The 15,730-nt window shown below is 44.2% G+C and overlaps 1 protein-coding gene across 1 annotated transcript; it reads left to right on the forward strand.

Annotated features, from left to right (window-relative positions):
• The first annotated feature begins 11,490 nt into the window (after positions 1-11,490).
• Positions 11,491-12,399, forward strand: LOC103659689 (olfactory receptor 13G1-like). Its single transcript, XM_008687284.1, has one exon. The coding sequence runs from the start codon at positions 11,491-11,493 to the stop codon at positions 12,397-12,399; it is 909 nt and encodes a 302-aa protein (XP_008685506.1).
• Positions 12,400-15,730: the final 3,331 nt, after the last annotated feature.

Genomic DNA, 15,730 nt, shown 5'->3' on the forward strand with positions numbered 1-15,730 from the left:
AAAAGTTAAAAATTGAGCTACCCTATGATCCAGCCATTGCACTACTGGGTATTTACCCCTAAGATACAGACGTAGTGAAGAGAAGGGCCATATGCATCCCAATGTTCATAGCAGCATTGTCCACAATAGCTAAATCTTGGAAGGAACTGAGATGCCCTTCAACAGATGACTGGATTAAGAAGTTGTGGTCCATATATACAATGGAATATTACTCAGCTATCAGAAAGAACGAGTTCTCAACATTTGCTGCAACATGGACGGCACTGGAGGAGATAATGCTAAGTGAAATAAGTCAAGCAGAGAAAGACAATTATCATATGGTTTCACTCATTTATGGAACATAAGAAGTAGGAAGATAGGTAGGAGAAGAAAGGGAAGAAGAAAGGGGGAGGTAAACAGAAGGGGAATGAACCATGAGAGACTATGGACTCTGGGAAACAAACTGAGGGCTTCGGGGCGGGAATGGGATAGGCTGGTGATGGGTATTAAGGAGGGCATGTATTGCATGGTTCACTGGGTGTTATATGCAAGTAATGAATCATGGAACTTTACATCAAAGGCCAGGGAGGTACTGTATGGTGACTAACATAATATAATAAAAAAATATTATTATTTAAAAAAAAAAACCCTCAATCACAGGCTGAGTGAACACGGAGTGTGGACGGAAACCAGGGAGACAAGAGTGTTGCACTGCTTTTCTGTAAGGGTGCACTGAAGAGTGGGGGTGCTAACTTTCAGCTTCAGGGCTGGAGATGGGGCGCCACCATTTTTATCCCTCCACCAGCTCTGGAGCTGCTTACACTGAGCCCGGCCCCCTGACGAGCGCAGTGCAATTCCTCCTGGGCAAGGACACCTGAGAATCAGCTCAGCAGGCCCTCCCCCAGAAAACCAGCAGGAATTTGGGGCATATACTGAGTTTACCCATCATAGAGAACTGCAAAACTTCAGCCCTTAAGGAAAATGGTATATAACATTCATGGGGGGGGGGTATTATTCTTTAGTCTTTCAGCTTAATTTTTTTCTTTTCTTTTTTTTTATTATGTTCAGTTAGCCACTGTATAGTACATCATTAGTTTTTGATGTAGTGTTCAACGATTCATTAGTGGTGTATAACACCCAGTGCTCATCACCACACGTTCCCTCCTTAATACCCATTCAGCTATTTTCTTATTTTATCAATTCTTTTTTTAAAGTCCTTTTTAATTTTAATTTTTATATTTATACTACGTATTTTTTAATTGTGGTTTCCTTTCATTGTATTCAATTCTATTTTGCATATATATAAGTTTTTGTCTCTTTCCTATTGTGGGATCTAATCTCTTCTAATAAACAGACCAAAATACAACCAGGATCTAGTTTATTGTTTGTTCCATTTTACTTTTTGTTTGATTTCTCTCCCTCTCTCTCAGTTTGTTTTCTTCTGATTTGTTTTGTTTGTATTTTTCTGGTGGTGTTGTTGCTATTTTTATATTTTCTCTCTCTTTCATCTATTCTTTTCTGGACATAATGATGAGATGGAGAAACTCACACACACACACACACACACACACACACAAACCCAAAAAAATGGGAGGCAGTACTCACTGCCAGGCATTTAATCAATATGAATATAAGTAAGATTCAGAACTAGAATTCAAAACAATAATTATAAAGATACTAGCTGGGCTTGAAAAAAGCATAGAAGACACTAGAGAATCCCCTACTGAAGAAATAAAATAACTAAAGTCTAAACAAGTCAAAATCAAAAAGGCTATTACTGAGATGCAGCAAAAAGTGGAGGCTCTAATTGCTAAGATAAATGAGACAGAAGAGAGAGTCAGTGATATAGAAGACAAAATGATGGAAAATAAGGAAGCTGAGAAAAAGAGAGATAAACAACTACTGGATCCTGAGGGGATAATTCCAGAGATAGGTGATACCATAAAGTGAAATAATATTAGAATAATTGAAGTCCCAGAAGAAGAGGAGGGGGACAAAAGGCTTATTTGAATAAGTTAGAGCAGAGACCTTCCCTAATCTGGGGAAGGAAACAGGCATCCAAGTCCAGGAGGCACAGAGAAACCCCACCCTCAAAATTAATAAAAATAGGTGAACACCCAGATACATGATAGTGAAACTTGAAAATTTCAGAGAGAAAGAGAAAATCCTAAAAGCAGTTCAGGACAAGAGGTCCCTAACCTAGAGAGATTGAAACACAAGGCTGGCAGCAGACCTGTCCACAGAGACCTGGCAGACCAGAAAGGATGGTCATGATATCTTCAAGGTGCTAAATGAGAAAATATGCAGCCAAGAATACTTTATCTAGCAAGGCTGTCATTCAGAATACAAGGAGAGATAAAAAGCTTCCAGAACAAACAGAAACTAAAAGAATTCATGATCACTAAGCCAGCCCTGCAAGAAGTATTAAAGGGGATCCTTTAAGTGAAGAGAGAGCCCAAAAGTAACAGAGACCAGAAAGAAACAGAGACAGTCTACAGAAACAGGGACTTTACAGGTACAATGGCACTAAATTCATATTTTTCAGTAATTACTCTGAATGTAAATGGGCTAAATGCTGCAAACAAAAGACAGAGGGTATCAGATTGGATTTTTTTTTTAAAAAAAGACCCATCAATATGCTGTCTGCAAGAGACTTATTTTAGACCCAAAGTCACCTCCAGATTGAAAGTGAGGGGTACAGAACAATTTATCATGCTAAAGAACCTCAAAAGAAAGCAAGGGTAACAATCCTCATATCAGACAAATTAGATTTTAAACCAAAGAATGAAGAAGGACACTATCATACTTAAAGTGTCTATCCAACAAGAAGATCTAACAATTGTAAATATTTATGCCCCTAATATTGGAGCAACCAATTATATATGCCAATTAATAACAAAATTAAAGAAACACATCGATAATAATAGTAGGGGACTTTAACACTGCACTCACAGCAATGGACAGATCATATAAGCAGAAGATCAACAAAGAAACAAGGGCTTTGAATGACACACTGGACCATACCAACTTTACAGATATACTCAGACATTTCATCCTAAAGCAGCAGAATACACATTCTTCTCAAGTGTATACGGAACATTCTCCAGAATTGATCACATATGTGGTCACAAATCAGGTCTCAACCAGTACCAAAAGATTAGGATTATACCCTACATATTCTCAGACCACAATGCTTTAAAACTTGAACTCAATCACAACAGGAAATTTGGAAAGAACTCAAATACATGGAGGCTAAAGAGCATTGTACTAAAGAATGAATGGGCCAACTAGGATATTAAAGAAGAATTTTTTTAAAATTCTTGGAAACAAATGAAAATGAAAACACATTCCAGAACCTTTGGGATGCAGCAAAGGTGATCTTAAGAGGGAAGTATACAGCAATACAGGACTTTCTCAAGAAACAAGAAAGTTCTCAAATACACAACCTAACTTTACATCTAAAGGAGCTGGAGGAAGAACAGCAAGTAAAGCCTAAATCCAGCAGAAGAGGGGAAATAATAAAGTTTAGGGCAGAAATTAATGAAATAGAAATCAAAAGAACAGTAGAAAAGATGAACAAAACTGGGAGCTGGTTCTTTGAAAGAATCAATGACATCGATAAACCCAAGGCAGACTTACCAAAAAGGAAAGAGAAAAGACACAAATAAATAAAATCATGAATGAAAGAGGAGAGACTGCAAACAACACTGAAGAAATACAATTATAATAGAATATTATGAGCAATTATATGCCAACAAATTAGGTAATCTGGAAGAAATGGATATATTCCTAGAAATATGTAAACTTTATCCATTCATCTGTTGAAGGGCATCTTGGCTCCCTCCACAGTTTGGCTATTGTGGACATTGTGGCTATGAACACTGGAGTATATGTGCCCCTTCTTTTCACTACATCTGTATCTTTGGGGTAAATACCAAGTAGTGCAATTCCTGAGTCATAGGGTAGCTCTATTTTTGACATTTTGAGGAACCTCCATACTGTTTTCCAGAGTGGCTGTACCCGCTTGCATTCCCACCAACAGTGTAAGAGGGTTCCTCTTTCTCCACATCCTCATTTGCCAACATTTGTGTTCCCTGTCTTGTTAATTTTTGCCATTTTAATTGGTGTAAGGTGGTATCTCATTGTGGTTTTCATTTGTATTTCCCTGATGGCAGGTGATATGGAGCATTTTTTCATGTGTCTGTTGGCCATTTGTATGTCTTCTATGGAGAAGTGTCTGTTCGCATCTTCTGCCCATTTCTTGACTGGATTCTTTGTTTTTTGGGTTTGAGTTTGAGAAGTTCCTTATAGATCACAGACGAATGGATAAAGAGATGTGGTTCATATATACAATGGAATGTTATTCAGCCATCAGAAAGGATGAATACCCACCATTTGCACTGACATGGATGGAACTGGAAGGGGTTATGCTAAGTGAAATAAATCAATCAGAGAAAGACAATTATCATATGGTTTCATTCATACGTGGAACATAAGGAATAGCACGGAGGACCATAGGGGAAGAAAGGGAAAACTGAAGGGGTTGGAATCAGAGAGGGAAACAAACTGTGAGAGACTATGGACTCTGGGAAACAAACTGAGGGTTTCAGAGGGGAGCATGGTGGGGATATGGGGTAACTAGGTGATAGGTATTAAGGAAGGCATGTGTTGTGATGAGCACTGGGTGTTATATGCAACTAATGAATCGTTGAACACTACATCAAAAACCAATGATGTACTATATGGTGGCTAACTGTACATAATAAAAAATAAAATAAAGTGTTAAAAAAACTTTAACAGCTTTATTGAGTTATGATCAATAAATAAAAATTGTATATGTTAAAAAAATAAAGTACTGTTATGAGAATTTTTTAAAAAAGAAGAAACATATAAACTACCAAAACTGAAATAGGAATAAATGGAAAATCTGAACAGACCCATAAACAGCAAAAAAATTGAAGCAGTAATCAAAAATCTCCCTACAAACAGGGGTCCAGGACCAGATGGCCTCCCAGCAGAATTCTACCAAACATTTAAAGAAGAATTAATACCTATTCTTCTGAAGCTGTTTCAAAAAATAGAAAAGGAAGGAAAACTTCCAAATTCTTTCTATGAGGCCATCATTACCTTGATCCCAAAACCAAAGATCCCACTAAAAAGGAAAATTACAGACTAATATCCCTGATGAACATGGATGCAAAAATTCTCACCAAGATACTAGCTAATAGGATCCAACAATACATTAAAAGGATTATTCATCATGACCAAGTGGGATTTATTCCTGGGCTTCAAGGGTGGTTCAACACCCACAAATCAATCAACGTGATACACCACATTAATAAAAGATGACAAGAACCGTATGATCCTCTCAATAGATGCAGAAAAAGCATTTGACAAAATACAGCATCATTTCTGATTTAAAAAAAAAAAACTCTCTATAGTGTAGAATAGAAGGAACATACCTCAATATCATAAAATCCATATACAAAAACCCACAGTGAATATCACCCTCAATGGGGAAAATGGAGAGCTCTTCCCCTAAGGTCAGGAACATGACAGGGATGCCCACTCTCACCACTGTTATTCAACATGGCACTGGAAGTCCTAGCCTCAGCAGTCAGACAACAAAAAGATGGAAAAGTCATCCGAACCAGCAAAGAAGAAGTCAAACTCTCACTCTTTGCAGATGACATGCTACTCTATATGGAAAACCCAAAAGACTCCAGCAAAAAATTCCTAGAACTCATACAGGAATTCGGCAAAGAAATTGAGGAAGACACAAAGAGATGGAAAGACATTCCATGTTCATGGATTGGAAGAATAAACATAGTTAAAATGTCTATGCTACCCAGAGCAATCTGCACTTTCAATGTCATCCCTATTTAAATACCATTGACATTTTTCACAGAGCTGGAACACACAATCCTAAGATTTGTATAGAATCAGAAAAGACCCTAAATCTCCAAGGGAATGTTGAAAAAGAAAACCAAAGCCGGTGGCATCACAATTCCGGACTTCAAGCTGTATTACAAAGCAGTCATCATCAAGACAGCATGGTACTGGCACAAAAACAGACACATAGATCAATGGAACAGAATAGAGACTCCAGAAATGGACCCTCAGCTCTATGGTCAACTGAGCTTTGACAAAGCAGGAAAGAATATCCAATGGAAAAAAAGACAGTCTCTTCAATAAATGGTGTTGGGAAAATTGGACAGCCACATGCAGAAGGATGAAACTGGACCATTCTCTCACACCATACACAAAGATAAACTCTAAATGGAGTAAAGACCTCAATGGGAGACAGGAATCCATCAAATCCTAGAGGGGAACACAGGCAGTACCCTCTTCAACATTGACCACAGACACCTCTTTCAAGACACGTCTCTAAAGGCAAGGGAAACAAAAGCAAAAATGAATTATTGGGACTTCATCAAGATAAAAGCTTTTGCACAGCAAAGGAAACACTCAACAAAACTAAGAGGCAACTGACAGAATGGGAGAGGATATTTTCAAATGTCATATCAGAAAAAGGGCTGGTATCCAAGATCTGTAAAGAACTTCTCAAACTCAACACCCAACTAACAAATAATCCAGTCAAAAAGTGCACAGAAGACATGAACAGACACTTCTCCAAAGAAGACATACAAATGGCTAACAGACACATCACTAGCTATCAGGGATATCATAGCAGCAATGTCCACAATAGCCAAACTGTGGAGGGGGCTGAGATGTCCTTCAACAGACGAATGGATAAAGAAGATATGGTTCATTTATACAATAAAATTTTACTCAGCCACCAGAAAAGATGAATACTTAGCATTTGCATCGACATGGAGGGAACTGGAGGGGATTATGCTAAGTGAAATAAGTCAAGCAGAGAAAGACAATTATCATACGGTTTCACTCATTTGTGGAACATAAGGAATAGCATGGAGGACCACAGGGGAAGGGAGGGAAAACTGAAGGGGGAGAAATCAGAGAGGGAGACAGACCATGAGAGACTCTGGACTCCAGGAAATAAACTGAGGGTTACAGAAGGGAGGGTGGTGGGGGGAGGGGGTAACAGGGTGATGGGCATTAAGGAGGGCACGTGTGGTGATGAGCACTGGTTGTTACACTCAACTAATGAATCGTTGAACACTACGTCAAAAACTAATAATGTACTATATGCTGGCTAATTGAACATAATATAAATGAACAAATACATAAATAAATGCCTTCATTTAAAAATTTACCCCTCAGGAAATAGGAGAAGAACAAACTCAGCCCTAAGTTATAGAAGGAAGGAAATCGTAAAGATTTGAGCAGAGAAAATGAGGTACCACCAGACACACAACAGAAAAGATTGACGAAATTAGAGCTGATTTTTTGAAATGATAAAGATAATTTACAAATCCTTAGATAGACTTACAAAGGAAAAAGAGAAGACTTCAATAAATGAAGGAGACATTACACCTGATACCACAGACATAGCAATAATCCTAAGAGGCTAGTAGGAACAATTATATCCCAGCATTTGGACAACCTAGAAGAAATGAATAAATTCCTGTAGACACATAACCGACCAAGGTTGAATCCTAAACAAAGAAAAAATCTGAACAGAAAAGTAGTGAGTAAGGAGATTGAATCAGTAATCAAAAATCTCCCAGCAAAGACAAGCCCAGGACCAGAGGGCTACACATGTGAATTCTACCAAACATTTAAAGATTAACACCCATTCTTCCAGACTCTTCTGAAAATATGAAGAGGAGGTCACTTAACCAGGCCAGCATTACCCTGTTACCAAAGGCAGAAAAGGGCACTACAAGGAACGAAACTGCAGGCAAATATCCCTGATGAACACAGATGCAAAAATCTCAACACAACTGAATTCAGCAGCATATTAAAAGGAGCCTATGCCAAGATCGGGCAGGATTATCCCTGATGTGGGGTGTCTCCACAGATTCAAATCAATCAGTGTGATGACCACATTAACAGATGGAGGATGAAACCATACGATCATCTCGATAGATGCAGAAACAGCATTAGACAAAATTCAATATCCTTTCATGATAACAATCTCTCAACCATTAGATAGAGAACGAAGGCACCTCAACACATTAAGTGCGGCCATACGCAAGCCCCCAGCTGACATCACACTCGATGGTGGAAAACCACCAACCTTTGAAGATCAGGAATGAGACAAGGATGCCCACTCCCACCTCTGTTATTCAACAAAGCACTGGAGGTCCAAGCCAGAGCAAACAGGCAATCAAAAGAAATAAAAGGCATCCAAACTGGAAAGGAGGAGGGAAATTGTGTCTGTGTGCAGACAACGTAATCTTACAGAAAGAGAATAATTATGTAGAAGATTACCTGAAACAACCGCACAAAATGCATCCTGACATCTGCAACAACATGGACATTACGGTCCGTGAAACCCGCCACACAAAAATGACAAACAGCATACAGTATTACTCACACGAGGACTTGGGGAAAAAAGAACACATAGAAACAGAGTAGAACAGAGCTTGCCTGGAGCTTAGGGTGTGGGGACATGGAGAGATTCTGAGCAAAAGTACAATCTCTCAATTATAAGGTGAGTAAGCTCTGAGGACTGGACACACCGCATGGTGACAATACACGGTACTATACACTTGTATTTGCTAAGACAGTAAATATGAAGCTTTCTCACCAAAAACAATAACTCTGTGAGATGATGAATGTGTTCTTTAACTCGGTTGTGACACTCACGTCACAATGTACCAAATCATCACACTGTGTATCTTAAAAAACTCATGTTGTTAAAACGAAGTATATACGACTTTTATTTGTCATTCATTCCTAATGAAACTAGGGGGAAACCTGGGCCCATCCCAAGTGAGAGGCTGACCCCTTCTCTGAAACCAAGCAGTGAAGGGTTAGGGTGAGTGAACCCTAGATTAGTCCCAAACTGATAAGTGCCCTGACCAGGAACTGAAGATGTCCAGGCAAGATCAGCAGTTTGGGCAGGTGGCCAGCCAGCCACTGCTTCCACAGTAAATGTCCTGGAGGTCTGAAAAGACTCCGGCCATAAGATGCACCCTTTCCAGGAGCAGGGGCAGCCTGTTGCCACTAGCCCGGGTTCACGTGCTTTGCCCAGGGCAGGGAAGCTTCCATTCCCGCAGGTTTGTTGAGCAGGGAGGGGGCATTGCCAGACCGGCTGAAGTCTGCACTCACTCCTTCTGTGGGGCAGGTGGCACTGAGTGCACAAAACGCCGAAAGCAACGCTCGTTGGTCACTGACAACTGGCCGTTAGCTACTCCGAGGTGTGGGGACCTGGTAATGTCCAGCACAGCCCCGGACCAGTGAGGAGCTGTGCGGGTTGGCCTTGATTTTTTGCACACTTCTATCTGGGAAGGAAGGGCAACGTCTGCCCGTGGCAGAAATGGTGGGTTGGTGTGTTCGTTCACTCAACGCCATGGCAGTGTCACTGTCTGACATGTCCATCAGCTCTTCCTAGCACTGCTGCCGGTAACCAGTCCCTGGGTGATTTTACTGCTGAGCACCAGCCCCTGCTGGAGCCTAGAGCACCATCAGGTGCCAAGAATATCTTCTGCTCTTACTTGGTTGGTGATTAGATCTGTCCCCCAGGTGCTGGTCAGCTGCTCCAGAGAGTCCTGAATCCATGGGCTGGTTCTGCCCAATCAGGAAGAGCAGAGTCTGTGCTAATTGGTCCCTCAGGGAGCGCCAGCACTACCTGTGAGCCGTGTCTGCCTGTTTCAGATGATATAGGGCATCCCTAGTCCTGGTTACAAACCTCCGACTGACCCCGCTCCTTACTACAGGTGCACTCACTGTACTTTATCTTTTTTTTTTTTAAAGATTTTATTTATTATAGAGACAGCCAGCGAGAGAGGGAACACAAGCAGGGGGAGTGGGAGACGAAGAAGCAGGCTCATAGCAGAGGAGCCTGATGTGGGGCTCGATCCCATAACGCTGGGATCACACCCTGAGCCAAAGGCAGACACTTAACCGCTGTGCCACCCAGGCGCCCCAGTACTTTATCTTTTTAAAACAAAATCTGTTGTCTAATTATTGCTGGTGATTTTCTAAAGTTCTTTTCTTGGGACTGAGAAGGAAGTTTCTTGAGGGATCGATACCTGGATTTTCAGAAAGACTTTTTTCGTATTTTTGTAAGCACCTACTATAATTGAATGTGCACTCTATGTACCATGTATGTTTTAAATATGAGCAACGATGTTTGATCATGGTGGATAATTACATTGTACTCTGTTGACTAAGCGTCATGAGATCACTTTGGCTGTTAGGTTTTACGATGAAAGTTCTCTAATCGTATTTTTAAAAAAGGAAAACGGGTAACATGGACAACATGTGGTATAAAGCCCATCTCTCTCTCTCTCTGTGTCTTTCTCTTCTTAAAGAATCAAGATTTTTGGCTGAAACGTATCAGCATTTTCCACACCAGTGAGCACATCCCAGTGGGCGATCTGGTTTGTCATTCCCAGACCACCCCCCGCAGGGACATGTCCCTGTAATGCTTAGTGAAAGTCCCACATCCCCACAGAGACTGTAAAGCAGACGGGTGGGGAGAGCAGATCTCGGCCAATGCAGGCAAGTAGGTCTCCAAGCCCTGGTATTATGCAGATGTGTTAAAGTCTTCTTTTTAAATTGAAGGCCAATGATCTAAGTAGTGAAATATTTTCAAGATGCACTGTTTTGAAACACAGTGCCTCCACATTGACATCATGGTTTATAAATTTCCACGCCACCAGCACCGGCATCATGGCCAGAAGCCAGCACGGATAAGCCTGAGTCTCCACTATTCCAGGTTTATCTTGGGGGACATTTTTGATTCAGCCAAAGAGTTTTGGTGGTGATTTGTCTCTGAGTTTTGGGGGTCCCTGTGGTGGGCTGTCCTGCCCCCGGTGCCCAGTGACCATGTGTGTGAGGACGCTTGGTTGCCCTCAGCCAGTGCTGCCTGGAGATGATCAGTCCTGGAAAGAGATAGCTGGGCTTTGGAAGCAGGTTCTTTCCCATTTCATGTGCTCCCTTCTCCCCATCTCTCCCGTCCCTCCTCTGTTCCCAGACCCTATCTGAATGGACGGGCGGGCTGGAAACACAATCTTTGCGGTCTTCACAGAGCTCAGGTCCCCTGGTTCTCCGTAAGCCCCCCAACACCACACGTACTCAGTGATCTGTGATGCTGGGGAGACCAGCCCTCAACGACCAGGGCTCCAAGTCTGGTGATTTTGTGAATGGCCATCTCAGTCTTGCACCAGGAAGAGAGGGGTGAGGACTGGGGCTTCTCTGCACGTCAGGGGGCAGCTGCTTTCTCTGTGACGCCTCTGATCCCCGAAGTTTTCAGGGACACAAAGTTCCATTTTTATTACCAAAATAGTATTTGAAATTCTCTTTCTAAGTGGGTCACACACATATTTGCAAGACAGGATGTTCAGAACAAAGTGAACCAGTGAGTACCTCTTTCCTTCACAGCCAGGCTCAGAGTTCCTGCCCCCAGCGGCCGTGATGAACCAGACGCAGGTCACTGAATTCCTCATTCTGGGATTCTCAGAAACACCTCAGCTGGAAAAGCTGTTCTTTCCTGCCTTCCTCCTCCTCTACATGGTGGCCCTCTCTGGAAACCTGCTCATCGTGGTGGTCATTGGCTCCAGCCCTGCCTTGCACACCCCCATGTACTTCTTCCTGGGCAACCTGGCCGTGGTGGACGTCCTCTGCACCTGCACGATCCTGCCTAAGCTGCTGGAGAGCATGGTGGCTGACAGGACCATCTCCTACGGGGGCTGCATGCTGCAGCTTTTCTTCTTCACGTGGTCCCTGGGGGCTGAGCTACTGCTCTTCTCCGCCATGGCCTATGACCGCTACGTGGCCATCTGCTGGCCCCTGCGCTACAGCACCCTCATGGACCCGCGGGCGTGCAGGCTCTTGGCCGTGGCTGTGTGGACAGTCAGCCTGGCCAACACCAGCGTGAACACCGGCCTCCTGCTGCGCCTGCCCTTCTGCCACTCCAACGTGGTCCAGCACTTCTTCTGCGAGATCCCCCCCTTGCTGAAGCTCTCCTGCGCCCCGACACGCCTGAATGAAGCGATGGCCTTCGCTGCAGACATAATCCTGGCTGTGGGGAACTTCGCCGTGATCATTCTCTCCTACGTCCACATCATCGCCAGCGTCCTGCGCATCCGCTCAGCGGCCGGCAAGCGGCGGGCCTTCTCCACCTGCTCCTCCCACCTCCTGGCGGTCACCTTGTACTACTCCACCGTCACCTACACCTACATCCGCCCGGCGTCCAGATACTCGCTGGGCAAGGACAAGGTGGTCTCTGTGATCTACACTTCCGTAGCGCCCTCCCTGAACCCCCTCATCTACTCCCTGAGGAACACGGATGTCAAATCTGCCCTCAGGAAGCTGCTCTGCTGAGCTGAGGTCTGTGTGTCCAATGCCCAGGCCGCACCACCTCCCCCAGAGGGTACGGCAGCAGGCCTGGCCCGGGGCGCCGGTTTCCCTAACGTGGGGTGTGTCCTGGTGTCTGGAAGCCCATCCTCCTTCCGGAAGACACACCCCAACGCACTATGCAGTGTCCAGGGAGCCCCGCTCTGACACCACTGCACCCTGGGGCCTCAGGAAGCCCCTCGTCCTTCCAGATCCTTGGTGTCCTGCCCTGTAGGGTCAAGGAATGACCTGTGTGCTAGCTCTGTGAACTGAAAGGCACTAAATGGATCTAAGAAATCATCAGTGTGGACATGACTCTGTCCCCAGCGCCGGCTAGCAATTTTCTCTCCAACATGCCTCTGCTCATTCTGCCTGAGGCAGGGGTTTTGGGTGAAGCCTGTGGCAGCTCGTCCCACCGCACTCAAGGCTGCCTTGGTCGCAGGGTGAGAGGCAGCGAGGGGGAGGGCGGGGTGGGGGGGTGGTGCTTGGGGAAGGATAGCGTTTCAGAAGAGTAGGTTCTTCTGGAAGCAGAGGCTCCAAGAGTGGTCTTTAAAAAAATTTTAGCACTTTTTAGCGTAGTAATTGGACAAGGCTTTTTCAAGTCTGGCGTGTGAGGATGGTATAGGTATCACTGTGGGAAGTAACCCGGGCTGCTGGGCCCTGTCCTCCTCTGCCACAAATGACGAGCCCAGCTGTCCTCTCCGCATGGACCCCGGATCCAGGGAGATTTCAGTTCAGGTGATGTGGGCACGGGGAAGTCCCCGGGGAAGGGAGGCTCCTTGTGGCCCAAACACTCTGTTCCCCTTGAGATTTAACTGTGCAGGGCTGGGGGTGGGAGGTAGGAACTTGTTGCTTTGGAAGTACGTGGACAGAAAGGCCCTTTGAGGGAACAGAGCTGCTGTCTCCCCCACAAGCTCTCTCACCGTGTTTCCTGGCCCATTCTCCTCCACGTTGCCTTGTCCGTCTCCCTCTAGAGACTTGAAGCTCTTTGAGGACAAGGACAACGTCTTGTTCACCAGGGGTTATTTGTCTAAAGCGATTCATTTGCAAGCATTGTGCACCAGGCACAGGGCAGGAACCCAGTAAATACCACTTGACAGAGTAAACAAATGACCCAGAGATGATTTCTGCCAATTAGAACTAATTCTGGAAAGGCTGCACAGAAGCATTGTTGTGACATGACCATTCTTTTATGTTTCCCTAATCAAAAATAAACCTCACATTTATGAGGTTTATAAAACCTGTGAAAACTGGGCAGGGTATTAGGACGGTGGCCAGGGTCAGAGTTTGCAATATAATCCTAGAGCCTCTGAGCTTCGCACAGAGGTCACAGGAAGGTGGCTGGTCTGCAGATTCCTGTTGGGACTGGCTGTGGCCACAGAGATGCGGGCTTTGCCGGCCTTGCGTCTCTGACCCCAGGCGGGGAGAGGGTTGTAGGAAGTGCTCCCAGAGATGAACGCTGGGGCCAGAATTCTGCACGAGAGGTGCCCATCTCCCCTCAGGCTGGGGGAGGCACCCTGCTGAGTTCAGGAACTAGAACCACCACGGAGGGCCCCCAGCCCAGGGAGCCCCGATATGGCTCGTACCCCTAACTCGTGTCTGCTCCCGGGTTCTCTGTTTTTCAGTGTTGTAGGGATTCCCTGAAAAAGATCCATGGGGTTTCTTTTCATCACAAATGTGTATTTTATGCTAATAAAATTGGAAAACACAGGCATTCAAAAGGATAAAATAAAAAAGCAAACCCTTGTGATTCGGCGCAGAGGACGCCGTCCTGGTGCGAGCAAGTTTTGCTGATCTGTGTTGGCACACATCCACAGGCTTAATAAGCACAGAATAACTGTGTGGTTGTTTTAGAAGCTGTGTCTTCAGTTTAAAAAACCCTGTGTAATTCTTTCCAGGTCATTCCAGGTTCTTCCTAACTGGTTTATATTGGAAGTGCTCAGTTCCGTTGCTGCCTTGTGTATGCGGGTGTCAGGGGCCACCGAGGCCTCCAATTCCTGTCCTAGAAATGTTGGCCTTCTTCCTCTTCTCAAGCCCTATGTTCAAATTCTCAGCAAGTCCCTTGTTCTCTTCTTGCTTCCGAATACAATGTATGCATATTTAAGGATTTTTAGAAAACATTGAATTGAAAAGGACACAACGGGTTGTTTCTACTTCTACAATCTTTAAGTAGATTTTATCGGTACCCTCACACAGATAACAATTATAATCTCCAGAACAAATGTTTTTGATGTGTCACAATGCTTTCTAGAACCTGAGGGTGACCTAAACCAGGCAAAACTGGATAGGAATAAACCTGGATAGAACGGAGTCATTGTAAGGATCTGTGTCTAGGCTCAACTGTGAGCTGAATTCCGGGCACTTAGGACTCATCCCAGGGCCACAGGCCAGTTGGCTTGAGGTGTCAGAGGAGAGAGATCGTGGCTGCCAGGCAGATCGAAATTGAGGATAAATGTCTCAGACGAAAGAGGAGGTGCCAAGGGTCTTCCAGCCATTGGCGGATACCTGAATTGTGCAAGAAAGGGGGGCACTGAAAGGAGACAAAGGAGTGTCAGTATCTAGACGGCTCAGGGGGCTGATATGTGAGCTACTTGTCATCATGGGACAGACGGAGTTTGAAGTTCGAGTCCCACCTGGGTAGAAGGGCTTGATCGACACCTCGGGATCTCCATTAAAACCCAAGAAGGGCCACAGCTAAGGAATAAAGACTACGTCACAAGATCAAAGATTTACCTTAAGGCTAAAATCACTGAAATACAAATCAAGACCATAATGAGGAGTCACCTCACACTTGTCAGAATGACGTAAAAAGGACAAGCGATAATATGTGCAGGGGAGGGTGTGGAGACAGGGGAACCCTCGTGCACTGTTGATGGGAATGCAAACTGGCGCAGCCACTCTGGAGAACAGATGAGGTCCCTATTCCATCCAAACATTAAAATAGAATTACCTTATGATGCAACAATTGGACTTCTGGGCACATATCCCAAGGAATTGAGTCAGAATCTTGTAGGGATAGCTGCACTCCCGTGTCCACTGCAGCACTGCTCATAGTAGCCAGGATAGAGAAACAACGTAAGCATCAGTGGACGAACGGATAAAGGTGTGACTCGTACACAGTAGGGTGCTGTTCAGCCGTATGAAGGGAGATCCGCCGTTTGTGACACTCGGATGAAGCTTCAGAGCATTATGCTGAGGTATTTAGACAGAGAAAGAGACATGCTGTATGGTATCTCTTACATGTGGAAACTAAGAAACAATAAAAGAAACTAGGAGAAACAGGAAGTGAGGTGATGATTAACAGGGGCTGGGGGTGGGA

This window comes from Ursus maritimus, unplaced genomic scaffold (assembly GCF_017311325.1).
Source record: "Ursus maritimus isolate PB19 unplaced genomic scaffold, ASM1731132v1 scaffold_7, whole genome shotgun sequence".
NCBI lineage: Eukaryota > Metazoa > Chordata > Mammalia > Carnivora > Ursidae > Ursus > Ursus maritimus.